At 30.7% G+C, this 16,975-nt stretch overlaps 1 protein-coding gene across 4 annotated transcripts in view; it reads right to left on the reverse strand.

Annotated features, from left to right (window-relative positions):
- Nbea (neurobeachin) overlaps positions 1-16,975 on the reverse strand; it is a 622,915-nt gene that overhangs the window by 352,494 nt on the left and 253,446 nt on the right. For all 4 annotated transcript variants that reach the window (XM_076872612.1, XM_076872611.1, XM_076872614.1 and 1 more), the window contains one exon: positions 3,851-3,978. In XM_076872612.1, the coding sequence (XP_076728727.1) occupies positions 3,851-3,978 (128 nt within the window). The remainder of the gene's footprint in view (positions 1-3,850; positions 3,979-16,975) is intronic.

A 16,975-nucleotide genomic window follows, 5' to 3' on the forward strand; every position in this document is an offset into this window, starting at 1 on the left:
CACGTTAGAAAAAGTAGAGAAATGGAGGGAGAGAGAAAAAAAAGAATGAACAAGAGTATGTGTTTAAGAATGAGAACTTGCGAGCTGGGGATGTACTGCAGTGTCAAGAGTACACATCTAGATGCACAAGGTCCTGGGTCAATCACCCTCTCCCTCACACACAAATAAAAAGATAAGAACAGGAAAGGACATGCACTTCTACAGTTTAGGGTAGAGAATAACATAGAATAAACCTTGGCTGAGTATAATTACAAACTCGTGGATATAGATTAATGCGGGGAATCATCATCACAGAATATAAAATTTTACCTATCTCTTCTTATTTTCAAACTTTATGTCTACCAAAAATTAAAATGTCTTATTCAGGTAGAAGGGGAAAATAATAAATATTATCTAACAAAATCTAAGCTAGCAATGACAATACAAACATTACAATATTTCCTATTTCAAGTGACAATTTTATTCATGGTACAAAAAAATGCCACAGAAGCTTAGAAAAGAAAGCATTAATTTCACTTATGGACCCTAAAAGAACATTCAGTGATTAATTATAACACTGGAGAGAGAAAAAAAGAAAAAGAATCTATGCAGATGAAAGAGTTACACAAAAACAAGGAAATGTGACAGTGCAAAACTTGTTTACATGGTTAAGGAAGGTCTTCTACAGCAAGAAGATAGAGACTATTTCAGTCTGAAAAGGCTAGTTATAACCAAATTCTGACAGATACTGAATGTTTTTCTATTATACAGCAAAGATTTTTGGATTTTGACTGGCAAAAATTTTATTTTGCCAAGTAATAATATTTAAAAAACAAACAACCTAAAAATCTTCCATTTGCTATCCTTTCATAAGGAAATGTCATTCTAACATTGCAGGGAAGGACATGAAAATTATATCTACATAGCTTTAAAACTGTATGTACTAAAATTCTTTGTGTACTGAAATGTTATAAAACTGTATTTGGCTAATTCAAAATGAACATAAAATATCAAATTCCAAAATTTCAGTTCTAGCATAATCACTCCTCTAAAAATTCATTCATCTTTCCAAACTGATTATCACGGGGGGGGGGGGCATGTTTTTATTTCTCTGTCAACTTAATTCAGAATATTTGAGGTATACTTTGAGAAGCCCAAGAAAAATGTTTCTCAATTTCTCAGAAATTTCTTCTACCTTCTCTCTGTACTGATGAATAAAAATTATGTAGGAAAAAGCTCAAATGTTCAACCATGGAAAATACTGGAAAGTAGGCAATACATGGGGATCATGCCTGCCCAACACAGAATAGTTGAAAATTTATATGAGAGTAATTCCTTAAAACCTAAAATTATCACAACAGTCACTTAACAGCCAGTAATGTTAGCCTTAAATCTTAACTTAATTTCACCTCTATTTTGGTTACTAGAAAACCTAGTGTAGAATTCGTTAGTTTTCATAATAGTATAGGACCCATTACTAACATTACTACATTACTCACTTTATTCTTTGCTTCATTCATTTTATCTTTGACCAGTTATGACTTTTTATAAATTTTAGGAAAAATATACATAAAAATACAATGCACAAAAGGCCTGTACAGGGAATAAAGAAACATTTCAGATTTTTAAAAGTAATGCTTATTTATTTTTTTAATTATAAAAGTAACAGATTACACAAAAACATGAAAATATAAATAACTGGTGTTCTTGATTCTCAATAGCATATAACCAAAAGAAAATCAAAAGAATTTTAAAAAAGAAAAATAGGCCATCAAAACCCAGCGCTAACTTTGGTATTCTTTGGGATCTATAACTAGGATTCCTCCAATTATAACTAGATTGATATTTATGCTATCTTGGAAGATATAAAACATAGCTTAATATTAATAGTATTTGAATAATCAGCCTCCAAATAAATATTATTTTCATAAATTATTAATTCTCACCAGGTAATTATAAATACTGAAGTTGAAGGAGAAAGATTTTTAAAAATTAGATTTTTACCTAAAACATTTACACAGTGTTATTAATTATAAAATAAATAAATTTAGGAGAAAAAGCTATTTGAAAGAAACAAATGAGCAAATTTTAAATAAAGTGAGTTTGAGACCTCAATGTGATGGAAAATGCCCATGCCAGGCAGCTCAAAATCTGTCTAGAATTCAAAAGACACAGAGTTTAACTGTTACAGGAATTAAGTAGAAATAGGAAAAATATTAACCTTTCAAAAATGTGTAAATATGAGTGAGAAGCATTTAGGAGCAGGTAGGATTAAGAGTAGGTATATACAACCATTTCTGATCCAGGTTTTAGATGGGTATATGCCCTCAAAAGTGATTATGATTAGCAAGTCATTTAGTCTCAATTCCTACTATACTTGCATGTTTTTTCATTATAACAAATAACCCTGAATTCTAATTCTTGGTTTTTATGATTTTTTGTCCATGAGACTAGATAAATTCCTTTGAGGTAATTATCAATGTCTTTTAAATCCTAGCACCAAGGATGCAAACATTCCCTCTTCTATTCTGAATGAATAAACAAAAGTATAATTTTGTACAATCATTAAGATAAGTCTAGAACAAAGGTATTTGAATTATAGGCACAATCTGTGACCAAGAAGTAGTTTTTAAGTTTCTAAGAACCTTTAAAGTTTGTTTTGGAACATTTTCTATTATACTTCATATGTAGAAGTGATGATAATAATAATGGTAACCGGATCAATATCTAGTGACATTTCCACTCTTCTCAAAACTCAACAGCTTTCTCACACCACACAAGATAAAGCTAAAGACTCCTTTTTTCTCCTGGCCTAATATCCAGCTATGTTCCTTTTGATTCACTTTGCTCAAGCCACACAAAACTGTAATTTTTTCATTTTTCCAATTTTTCAATCCTGCCACTGTATGCCATACGCATTTTATAATTCTGTTTTTATAAGAACACTGGAATGCTCACATGAAGTCCATTTCATAGAAAGGAAATTAAAATTCAGAGTGGCTCCATAACTCACAAAGGCCATAGAGCAAAGTATTGGAATAGAATTCAAACTGATGGGATTCCAGAGGCTTAGTTACTATTATGGTCTTCCCAAGCAGTGGAGAGAATAACAGAACAGGCACAGGAAAATAAAGTGAACAGGAAGTAAAAAGCAAAAACAATATGCAAGGCTGGTAAATCCATGAACCACCTAAAATGACAGCTAACACCACTAACCACCCATAGGATCATACTGGTAGTGATTACCCCTTTCTAAAGTTTAGAAATAGCCATAAAATAAAGACTTTCTAATAGAAATAATACTTCAGTTATTTTCAAAGCCACTCTCTCAGTACCGCTATATAAATTAAATCATCACCACAGTGAATTTATCTTTTTGATCTCCTCATTCTACTTACGCTGCTGTTGAGAAGAAAATGATAGCTTCATAATTCCAGTTTGTTATTTCTCCACATTTTTAATGCCTTCTTAATTAAGGATTCTTACATTACAAATGCTACATGAGTAAGAAATTTCACTTACAGAAGCATTTCTCAGAAATTTTAGAGAATATTGTTTAATAAACATGATATTACAATGACTAAATATATAGTCGTTCTGATAAGACTGGAATTAGAAGAGTCAGAGTTTCCCATTCAAACACCTTTTCAAAGTTCTTCACTTTCAAAATCTACCACTGGCTTTGTATAAAATTCCACTGAAAAAAATGAGTAATGAGAAGGCATATATCAAAAATCTTATTAAAAGTTGTGGATATAATGTCTTTTCATTCCTTTGGCAATATCTACTCCTGTAGAAGCACAATTTATGCCATGATTAATAGATACATTACAGGAAACTAAAATAATGAGAATAGAGAGAGAAATCATACCTTCTATCAATAGCTCTTGTCCATGACTGCCAAGAAGTGTACGAGATAGGAATGGGGCAAAGTCTACAAAAATTTCACGAAGAAGAGGAGCAACTTTTTCTAAAGCTCTTTCAAGTTTTGCAGTGATGCTGTTAAAATTAAGACATAAAAACTAATAAATATAATTCAATATAAAATGTCGAATAAACTTTACTTCTAAATTAAAATCTTTAAAAACCATAAAAATCCAATTCTAGCCCAAGGAATAACAACAAGCTTCACGTAGAAGGGACACTACAGTTTCACATACAGTCACAGGCTACTCATAGATTGCAGCTGAAGTAGAAAAGAATCAGAGTTCTGCTACCTGCAAGGGCCAAAGACTGTTCATAGCTCTAGAAGTATCAGGAAAATGAGTTCTTATATATCCTGTCTGTCTATCCATTGAAAAAAAAATGGTTCAGAACACGTCCTATGTGGTCATTATGCCAGTTACAAAGAATTTAACTATTGCTTTCAAGAAGGTGTTACCTGAAAAGCTTGAAAGCTAAGGAAGTAACTGGAATTCAGTTGACTTACTTACCCAAAGTGGGCAATTCCCACTTCAAAAGTCCACTTACTTTTATCAATCCCTGAACTAATATTTATATTGTAGACTACTGAGTTAATGTCCTTATTTAGGTACTATTTGGAATTCTTGAAAATATTTTGAATGTTACAAGAAAAAAAATAGATGAAGAAAATATTACTGCTTAGGCAAGTGAATAATTTGGTAACATCTCTCTCTCTCTCTCTCTCTCTCTCTCTCTCTCTTTCTCTCTCAGCATGTGCTTTAGAGTAAAACTGCATGGACTGAAATTCTAGCTCTGCTATATGTTAGCTAGGTGACCATGGGAATATCAGACTTCCTATGCCTGCAAAATGAAGATGATCACAGCACCTAAACAGTAGGGATCAAATAAGCTAAAGCGTGTTAAACTGCATTCAAAAGTACCTGGCACAGAGTGAGAGGACATATAATATGTTAAGGTTTTTATAACTGATAATTTGAATTAAGCACACCCATATTTATTCTAGCAAGATGTGACTCTGATATAATAAACAAAATCAATGTAATAATAATATTAGATAAATACACCTTCTACAAAGACAAGTACAGTAAAAAAATTAAACAATGCTTCAAAATAATACATTTCTGTCTAGATGACGTTTTTATTTCTGTGAGGAAAAGCTTATGGATTAAAAAAAGGTAAATAACCATGGAATAATTTGCAATATATTACTAATATTTAAAACTAAACTCTGGCATTTCTTTTATTTTTAAGTGACTACATAGGGACTAGGGGATAATCTAGGATGCCTACTTTCCTAACTTGGAAATGGCATGTGTTGAATCTTTGGACACTCGAAGTCTCACCATTAGCACTTCTATTTCTTTTCGCCTCTTATCTGGTCAACACCTTTAGAGAAATGAGCAAAGATGGGAAAAAAACATACACTTGGAAAGAATATTTTGGAAGGACAACTTTGGGCAAGAAAGTGACTTGAATGGGACTTGGCAGACTTGATGAAGATATGAGTTTTCAATATTCCCTGTCTACTATTCTTACTAAAGCTAGCATCTGGGTTAAGAGTTGGTATAAATCAGGATCACCCAGAGGGTCTGTTGAAAAAGACCACCAGGCCCACCCAGATTCTGATTTAGCACATCTAGATGTAACATGAGAAATTGCATTTCAATCAAATTCTCAGGTAGTGGTGCTGCTAATTCTCTCTCTATATTTTTTTAACCTTTTGTAATTATAGATGAACATCAGGCCTTTATTATGTTCATTTATTTTTATGTGGTGCTAAGTATTGAACCCAGTGTGTCACACATGCTAGGCAAGCCCTAAAATAACTTTTCTAACAGAGTATTTGCTGTTAATAAGTATTAATTTAAAGGTTACAAAAAAAAAAAAAACAGGCAACTTGAAGGCATAGAATAATCATATTGTAAATTTCCTCTGACTTGAATAAAAATGGAGATTCTGTTTTGGATATATTATTTCATAAATTTCTTCTAATCTCCAGGAATATGTCCTGCACTACCCAGATAAACTAATTCCATCTACTAAACAATGATAAGAACCAAAAGAGTATGTGAAAAGCAGACAAATCTAGATAATTATTATGTGTTTCTAAAACTTAACTCTTACTCCAGCATGATTTTATTTTTTTTAAGATAAGTAAGTAGGAGTAAAATAACTTTAGAAAAATTCTGGATTCAAGGTGGTTCACTGGGTTCAATATTCTATTATCTAATAAAGGTTCAGATTTTTTTTTTTCCTAGTTTAAAACATTTTTTCCTATTTTAAAGGTTCTAAGTGATTTGGAGGCTTTGGAACTGCAAAATTACTATGCTTAGTGATTAAATTAAATATAAAATAAAAACTTGAATTAATCTGAGCAACTGTTCACTTTGGTGTGTATGAATATGTAAGTATAAAATTACTTTGATTTCAGGGAATAGATAACACATTTTTCTGTTAATAAAACCCTACGATATTTTTTTTGCCAATATTTTCTCATACAGTTTAACAGAATGTTAAATGTTGTACATACATATGATTATGAAATGAAAATTTTAATTTTCTGATAGGGGAGAAAATATGTAATATTTTACTCAGCAAGAGAACAAAGATTTTAAGTACAGAGAATCATTATCAAATAATACTGCTAGATTTCTCCATCAAACAACAAAATATTTTAAATGAAAAAGTTGCATTATCACTTTTTATAGTGAAGAAACTGATCGTTTGTTGTTTGTGTTAATATTTGCAGATTTCACCTAATGATTTCAAAAGTTTGATTTACAACAAACTTTTCATAAAAAAGTTTATAATCTTTACCCTTATGTAATTTAAATTATGAAAAGAAATAATATAGACATGAACTTCAGCTTAAAGACTGTCTCCTAGTAAATAAAGATTATCTACCATGACAAAAAAAGACAAGTTGTTGTTATTTCATTCCTCTTCTCAGACAAAAAAAAAAAATGTAAAACTCCATTTTTGAAGACCATGACATATATTAGAAAATTATCTCAACATGTAAAACACAAATTAAAAACTATATTTCTATGGGTGTACTCCATGGCATTAAGTACTAGAAAAATAAATGTATATCTCTCTAAAACAAAAACAAACAAAACACAAATAAAAAAGAAAGGAACAGGGCTAGAATAATTCAGTGGTAGAGTACTTGCCTAGCAAACATAAAGCCCTGCATTCTATCCTCAGCACTGACAAAATAAATAAATTAATTAATTTTTAAAAAGTAACATATAACAAACAGAAAAAAGACCAAAGTATTCTTTAGCCAGTTATTTTTGTAAGAAATATAAATATGTTTTACTCATTTTAGGGAAAATACCAAATAGAAACTTTTCATTTTTCTTTGAAAATTTATTCTCATTTATTCAAAGACACTCTTTGCAAAGAAATAATAGCAAGATGCCCAAATGGGGGAATTTGCCCTAACAGTATTTGAGTGAATTTCAATGTGTTCCTCAGTACTTGAGACATTTCTTGGCCTTAAGTACAGAACTTATAAGTCCAGGCTGAAATGCCTGCTACTTAAGCCTCTTATTCCACTATCCTCACTCTACTTTTTAAAAATCTCTTTTAGTCACACTACTGAAGGTTAGGATGTTTGCTTTGTGACTGTTTTGACCTGGGCTACTTTTCTGGGTAGCAAGTGTACTCTTTCAAGAAAGAACATTACTGGTTTCTATGAAGAAGATTCCTCTTTGAATTTTGAGAAATATATCAATCACACTAAGAAAACTACCAACTTGAAAAAGAAAACAAAGGAAATAATGAGGTTTTAAGATTAAATTCTACAACTTTGATGCATGGATTAAAAACAATATAACTAAAGAGAGCTTATTATTACAGTGTTTGAAAAACACAATTATGTAATGGTTATTATCTGTATTGTTTTATCTACACAATTAATTATATAATTTTGACTTCACAATTAAAAAAGAATTAAAACCAATATTACTGCAATTATGCCATGAAATAAAAAGGAAGGGCATAGTCCCCAATTCATTCTATAAAACTAGCATCACACTGATATCAAAAGCAAACAAAATACACATTAAGGAAAGAAAACTACAGACTAATATCCTCAGTGAACATAGACATAAAAATTCTTAAGAAAATATGAGCAATACACACTCAATATCACATTAAGAGGATTCTACACCATGACCAACTGGACTTTACCCTGTGTATGCAAGGTTGGTTCAAAACATCCAACTCAATAAATATAATTCGCCACATAAGTAAAATTAAGGAAACGAATCACATGATCATCTCAATAGACACAGAAATAACTTTTCACAAAATTCAGGAGCTATTCACATAAAAAACACTGAAGATACAAGAGATAACAAGCTTACCTCATCATTATAAAAGCTACATATGACAAATCAAAAGTCAATATCATAGTGAACACAACATTTCCTCAATAATTAGGAATAAGGCAAGGATGTCCACTCTTACCCATCCTAGTCAAAATAATCCTTGAAACTCTAGCCAGAGCAACCAGGCAAAATAAGAAAATTAAATGAAAATAATAAGTCATACTATTGCCATCATATTGTTTACCGTCAAGAGGGCTCATAAACTCAGCAAAAGTAGCAGGATACATGTTCAATATACAAAAATCAATAGTTTCTTATACTCCAATAATGAAATCTGCTGAAAAAAGAAATCAAGAAAACTACTCCATTCAAAATAGCCTAAAACAAACTAAATGCTTGGAAATAAATCTAATGATAAAAGTGAAGGACCACTAAGATGAAAACCATATCAAACACTAAAGAAAGAAACTGATGATTATCTTAGAAAATGAAAAGATCTCCCACGTAATTGGACAAGAATAATTAATATTATCAAAATGGCCATATTACAAAAGTGATACACAAATTCAATGAAATCCCCATTAAAATACCAAGGACATTCTTCATAGAACTAGCAAAAAGTCCTAAAATTCATATGAAAGAAGAAAAGATCTAGAATAGTCAAAGTAATGCCTAGAAAAAAAATGTAATGATGGAGGCATCATAATACCTGATCTCAAATTATTTTGTACAGCTATAGTAACAAAAAACAAACAAAAAGATGGTATTAACATTGAAACAAACATGAAGACCAAAGAAACCGAAGTCACAGAGAAAAACCCACATAGATAACAGTCCTCCAATATTTGACAAAGTTCCTAAATACACATGCAGGAGAAAATATAGCCTCTTATACAAATGGCTCAGGGAAAACTAGATATATATGTGTGTAAGAATGAAACTAGACCTTATCTCTCCCCCTACACAAAAGTCAACTCAAATTGGATCTCAGACCTAGGAATTAGACCAGAAACTCTGCAACTGCTAGAAGAAAACATAAACACTCTAAAATAATGGTGCAGGTATCAACTTTCCTAACAAGACCCTTAAGTAAGAAATAAAACCAAGAATCAATAACTGGAATGACATGAAATTATCTTCTGCAGAGAAAAGGAAAAAAGAGCATAAAGAAATAGCCTACAGAATGGGAGAAAATCTTTGCCACTTACCCTTCCAAAAGGAGATTAATATCTGGAAGATATAAAGAACTCAAACACTTCATACACACACACACACACACACACACACACACACACACACACCAATGAATAAATGAGCAAAATAATTAAACATATTTCTCACAGAAGAAATTAAAAATGGCTAATGAGTATTTGAAAAAATGTCCAACATTCCTGGTAATCCAGAGAAATGCAAATCAAAACTGCACTGAGACTTCATTTCACTCCAGTTAGAATGGCAATTATCAAGAATATAAATAATACCAATGCCAGTAAGGCAGTGGAGGAAAAGGTACACTAAGAATTGTTGGTGGGATTGCAAATCAGTATAACTGCTTTGGAAAAGAAATAAAGATGCCTAAAAACAAAAACTGAACCATCATATGACCCAGCTATTCTACTCTTCAGAATTTAGCCAAAAGAACTAAACTCAGCATACTCTAGTGATATACACATATCTATGTTTATAGCAGCAAAATTCACAACAGAAAACTTATGGGTCCAGCCCAGGTACCTGTCTGTCAACAGACAAATTAACAGAGAAATTTGGGTATATATACATAATGGAATTTTACTCAGCCATAAAGAATGAAATTATTCATTTTCTGGTAAATGAATGGAACTGAGAACATAATGCTTAGTGAAATGAACCAAATTCAGAAAATCCAGAGTCAAATGTTTTCTCTCATATTTAGAAACAAGAGATAAATAAAGAATTTTAAAGACTAGATCCCAAGAAAGTAGAAGGGAGATCAGGGGAGTAGAGGAAGAAAACTGAGGGGGAGAGAGGAGGGAGAGTAAAGTGAAGGAATGAAACTGATCAATTATTATTATTACTGCTCATGTATGAATATATAACAGTGAATTCCACATTTATGTATATCTATAAAGCACCACAAATTAAAAACATAAATAAGGAGAGGGAAGACCAGTAGAGAAAGAGAGGAGGGGATGGGAGGAAGGAAAGTAACTAGTGATTGAAATGGAGTAAATAATATTGCATGCATATATAAATATGCCCAAATGAACCCACTATTATTTATAGTTAAAATGAACTAATAAAAACACAATTACACATTGCATTTATCTGTGCAATTAATTTTAAGAAATTAAATGAACAGAAAAATAATTATCTGTGGGAGAAAATAATGTTTGAAAATAATTATCATCAACTCTTACCAAATGTAAGATTTGGCTTCAAGATACATCCAAGGTCATGGTGATTGTGTACATGCTAATTATTAGAAAGAAAATTTTGAAAAATTTCCTGCTATCTAAGAAGGTGTTTTTTCCAAAGTTATATGTTTTGTAATTCTACAAAACTAATAATCAAACTTGTATTTAGAACACTGTATGCATTTTAAATTCTATTTTAATAAACTCCTTTAAAATTGTAGTATTTCAAAAAATTTTAATATTATTTTTATTTCAATTTTTTGTATTCAATATCTTTAGCATAATATCATAAATATAATAAACAATTTGATTTAGTAAAGTTCTTAATTTGTTAATTTCTTAAATAATATAAAAGAATAGGTAGTTATATAATTAACTGTAGAATGGGTATAATTAGGAAATCTAAAATAAAAATAATAATATCTTTACCTAAAGATAAAGGTCAGTTATAAAAGAAATGAGTTTATGAGTGAATTCCATGGTAGAATTTTACTAATCAAATGTTCCTATGTAAATGAGAAACTGCAGGCATAAATAAATTAAATGGTTTGCTTAAATAAACATAAATGAAAAGGCAAAATTAGGAGACTACTACCAACGGAAAAACAATATAACATTAAATTCTTAATCAACTACATAACTAGTGATTGACTAGCATTGACCTTAAACATCTGGTTTCACTTAACTTGTAATATAAAGTATTTATAATATAAAATATAATTTAACATACTAGATATCTGATAAGTAAATGCCATCCTAAATCTAGAATCTGTGACATAATGGCCCACTGATAGTTTTTTAAACTCTAAGTTTCTAGGATTGTACCTATTAGGAAAATTAAAAGCTGAAATAAAATGCCTCATTATTTTATTCCACCATAATCTTATAAATTTAAACCTGACAGTTTCTCTTCATTTCTCCCAAAGAGAATCATGTGTATTTTTGAGTGCCTATCTTGTATACAATGTCCAGTTTTCAACCAAAAATTAAAATACATAAAGAAGCAAAACATCACTAAAAACAAATAACAGACAAACTAATACAGTTGCAGAATCCTTGGTAAATCACATAATGGAATTATCACAGAAAGAATTTACAATAACTATGATTAACATGTTAAGAGCTAATGAGTACTTGAAAAGGTAAACAGCATGCATAAACAGATGGGGAATTCCAGGAAAAGTAAAAAATATATATATAAAGAAACAATGGTAGAAATGAAAAACAGTAAATGAGACAACAGGCCTTCAATTGGCTTAAAGATAGTCTCAATAATTCCATGGAAAGAATCAGTGAATTTAAAGACAGACTAATATCTACACTTTCCATGTTCATTGTAACACTATTCATAATAGCCAAGATATGGAATCAAACTTTAGTATCTATCAATGGATAAAGGGATAAAGAATACTTGTTATGGGGCCAGGTTATAGCTCAGTGGTAGAGTGCTTGCCTTGCACATGTGAGGCACTGGGTTCGATCCTCAGCACCACATAAAAATAAATATATACATTTTTTTTTATAAAAAGGAAACATGTTTTATAAGTAAAATGGAATACTACTCATCCAAAAGAAAACATAAAATTCTATCATGTGCAATAATATGTACTGACCTAGACAATAGTATAGTAAGTGAAATGAGCCAGAAGTACAAATACTGCATGATCTCACATATAAATGCAATCTAAGGAAAGCCAATCTTAATGGAAAGTAGAATGATGATTACTAGAGAGGGGAGGATATGTGGAGAAGGAATAAAAGAGGTTAGCCAATGGGTAAAAAATTTATACAAAGAAAACATAAGTTCCAGTGTTTTACTGCACAGTAAGATGCTTTTAGTCAATAATAATGTAAAATGTTTCAAAGAATTTTGAATAGTTTATCACAAATAAATAATGAATATTTGTGGTGACAGAAACACTATTACTCTTATTTGACCATTATACAATGTGTGCATGTATGTGTGTACACACACATACATACATATATATATATATATATATATATATATATATACACACACACACACATACATACACACATATATGTACATATATATCCATGAATATGTACTTTGTCAATTTGCATAATTATTGCCAAGTAAAAGATAAAACTTAGAAAAATAAAAACAAAAATAATTATAAAATCACTGTTACGGAAAGGGCAGATAAAATAGTATGTGGTCAAAAAAGAATAAGCATTACATAGGTACAAGAGAAAGTTGATCAAATTTTTTTTATGTTTTCTTTTTGGATTTTGTTATATTTATGGTAATGGTCAGCTTTTAAAGATTTATAATTTGTTGTGATTTATTTTTTTTAAATCTCAATAAATCTTTTGCCCCCCAACAACATTCAAAACCATACTGAATAGTTCAAAACATTCAAAACCATTTAGCTATTTCTCCTATATTTTTGTGTTAGTTATGTATTGCTACCACAAAAATAGCTAAGAAAGGAGAAGAATACATATATTCTTTTATAGATATATAGAGAGAGAAAGAAAGGGAATGAAAAAGAGAGCACACAGATATTCAAGAGCATACAAGAGCTATGGAACAGCAAAAATAATCTTAAATAAGTGTGACTGGAATTGCAGAAGGAGAAGTACAGTATGCCAAAGAATGGTTACACAAAAACACCAAAAGAATAATTCCTGGAATCTGTGAATAGGTTATGTTACATAGCAACAGGGACTTTGCAAGTCAAATTAAGATTACAGACATTAAGACAGGGAGATGATCTTGAATTATGAATACCTGACTCAATCTAATCACATGAGCTCTAAAAAAGCAGAAAAAATGTATCAGAATGGGATATCAGAGCAATTCTAAGTGTGAGAGGAATGATGCATACTTTCTGTTTCTGAATGTAAGGAGCCACATGCAAAGGGCAGCTTTTGAATGACACCAAGAAAGGGAACAGGTCCTAGAGGCACACAGAACTAACTTCTGCTAACAAATTGAATAAAATTGGAAGCAAATTTTCTTTCAAAATTTCCCCACAAGGGATGTAGCCCTGGTAACATGCGGATTGTGACCCAGTGTGAGCTGGCTGGACTTTTAGCCTAAAGATCTGTGAAATAACTAATAAATCAGTGTTAATTCAAGCTGCTGAATTTCTGGCAATTCTTTATGGTAGAAATACAACATTAACACAATATAGAAGATATAGAAGAAGAAATATGTGAAGAGATAATGAATACGAATTTTCCAAATATAATAAAGATTTTAAAAGTACAGATGTAAGAACACCATAAAACACCACATATAGTTAATAAATACCCTTCATATATCATAATAAACTACTGAATTCCAAATATAAAGAGAACATTTGAAAAAGTCAGAGAATATACAAATTATATATGGAAGAACAAAGAACAATGTTTTCTTTAGAAACTATACAAGTCAGAAGGTGTGAAATTAAAACTGATTTCTAACACATTTCTAAAATATATAAGCCTACATACAATTTTATATATGGTCAAAAATGTTTGAAAATGATGACAAAATAAAGACTTTTTCAGGGCGGGTGGGGGGGAGGGGACAGAGAGAATCCATGCATCTTACTTATAAGTACTTTAAAGAAAGTTCTTCAAGTACAAGGTATTACATACCTGACAAAAACTTAAATTCATACAAGCAAGTCCTGGTAATGATAAATTTTATGTGTGTACATACACATACACACACACACACACACACTTTTTTGGTGGGGAGGGGGTCCCTAAAATGAGGTCTGGCTATGTTACCTAGGCTGGCTCTGAATTTCTGGGCTCAAGTGATCTTCCTGCTTCAGTCTCCCTAGTAGCTGCAACTATAGGCATGTGACACTGTGTCCATCTAAAATAAATTTATTTGAATAGTTTTAAAAGACAATTGACTTTCTAGAGCAAAAACACTTGCAACATACTATTTCTTAATAAGACATATACAAGTAAGATATACGATAACACTAGCACAAAGAACACAAGAGTGACATTTTTGCTTTGCTTTTTCAACAGGTTTCCTAGTTGTTCTCAGGAACACAATAAGCTTATTATTAAGGATGCAAATCCCAAATATTTTATATGACTATTTCATCATCTAATATTTGAAGGAGTATAAGTGCTTAAATGGCTTAGTTTTTTTAAAAAATCACAGATTAAATTTATGATATTAAATTATATCATTCTGATCTTTTATTATATGTGAAGAAACTTAACACTTTTACAATTTTCAAGTTGTAAAAAAACTTAGTCAAGAAAAAATACTAATATCCTATCCAATTAAACTTTTCCAGCTCTTTATATGGCTTTATATTAATGAAGAATTTTAATGATAATTCCTTGACTTTTCCTCTTTAAACTTATCCACATTTTCATGTTTAAAGCAGATTTTTCACAGATCTATTAATGAATCCTACTTTTACTCAGCAATAAAAGAGAATAAAATCATGGCATTTGCAGGTAAATGGATGGAGTTAGAGAAAATAATGCTAAGTGAGGTTACCCAATCCCCAAAAAACAAATGCCAAATGTTTTCTTTGATATAAGGAGGCTGATTCATAGTGGGATAGGGAGATGGAGCATGGGAGGAATAGACGAACTCTAGGTAGGGCAGACAGTTTGGAGGGGAAGAGAGGGAGCATGGGGTAATTAATGATGGTGGAATGTGATGATCATTACTATCCAAAGTACATGTATGAAGACACGAATTGGTGTGAATATACTACTATGTATACAACCAGAGATATGAAAAATTGTGCTCTATATATGTAATAAGAATTGTAATGCATTCTGCTGTCATATATAAATAAAAAGTTACCTAAAAATAATCAATTTAAAAATGTCTATATTTTAATTGGTAATTGGAGACCATTTGCATTTAAAGAAATTATTGATATGATGGTATCAATTTGGTAGTCAGTTTTTCAAATGAAGCTATTATTTCCATGTGTTCTTTTTTCCTGCTCTAATTCTTCTGTTGAGTGAATGTATATTTGCATATTATTCTATTTTCTATTAATATTGGTTTATTGTTTACCTACCTTCAAATATTTTAAGGGAATTATCTATGGATTATAAATATAAATATTGTAGATATCATAGGCAAATTTTAATATCAGTACACTGTTTTGTGTGTGATATTAGATGTTTATAACAGATTACACTTAGTTCAGAAAATCATTAAAAATCAATTAAAGCAATATAAGACATAAAAACAAGTGCAAGGGGCTGGGGTTGTGGCTCAGCAGTATAGCAGTTGGCTAGCATATGTGAGGCCCTGGGTGTTAGAGCGCTCACCTAGCATGTAGGAGGCCCTGGTTTGATCCTCAGCACCACATGAAAATAAATAAAATAAAAGGTATTGTGTCCAACTGCAACTAAAAATAAACATTAAAAAATAGTACAATACCATCACAATCAAAACTACAATAAGATGATGAAATTAAATATTTTAAGGAATGATAAAAATATTGATAAACTGGAAAAAATAATACAATGTCAATTCTCCTCAAATTTAATGAAAGTTTCAATATAATCCTAATAGGGGCTGGTGTTGTAGCTCAGTGGTAGGCATGCTTGCCTAGAATATGTGAAACACTGGGTTTAATTCTCAGTACCACATTTAGATAAATAAAAATAAAGGTCCATTGACAACTAAAAAAAAATATAAATATTTATGGGTGTGTGTGTGTGTGTATACACACACACACACCCACACATACACACCCCTAATTTAAATTTTGGCAGTCTCTTTTTAGAAACTAATAAACTAATTCTAAAATTTATGTGAAAATGCAATAACCTAGAAAAGTCAAAGTCATTTTTGACAAGAACAGAATGAAAGGATTTAATTATATGATTTAAAGACTTACTATAAAGTTACAGTAATCAAGACAGTGCAGTACTGTCATAAGTACAGTATATAGGTACTGCAACCAGAATGGAGTCTAAGAAAAAGACCTACACATAGGTGGTCAATTGATTTTAAACCAATGTGCCCAGGAAATCCAGTGGTCCTGAAACACTGATATACATATGGATGAGAACAAATCCCAAATTTTACCTCACTATAAACAAAGAAACTAAATCAAAGTAGATCATAAAAGCAAGAACAACACAACTTATAGATCATAAAAGCAAGAACAACACAACTTATAGACGAAAACAGGAGAGTATGGATAAAACTTTGGGAAATGTAAAGATTTTCGGGACTTATAAAAGGCAAAAATCATAAAAAAATATTTGACATAATGGATTTTAGAAACTTTCTGTTAACACTTTTAAGGAAATGAAAATGTAAACCATACAATGGAACAAAGGATGATGGAATGTAGGTACCTCTTGATGGGCATCTAT

This window comes from Callospermophilus lateralis, chromosome 12 (genome assembly GCF_048772815.1).
Source record: "Callospermophilus lateralis isolate mCalLat2 chromosome 12, mCalLat2.hap1, whole genome shotgun sequence".
Lineage (NCBI taxonomy): Eukaryota > Metazoa > Chordata > Mammalia > Rodentia > Sciuridae > Callospermophilus > Callospermophilus lateralis.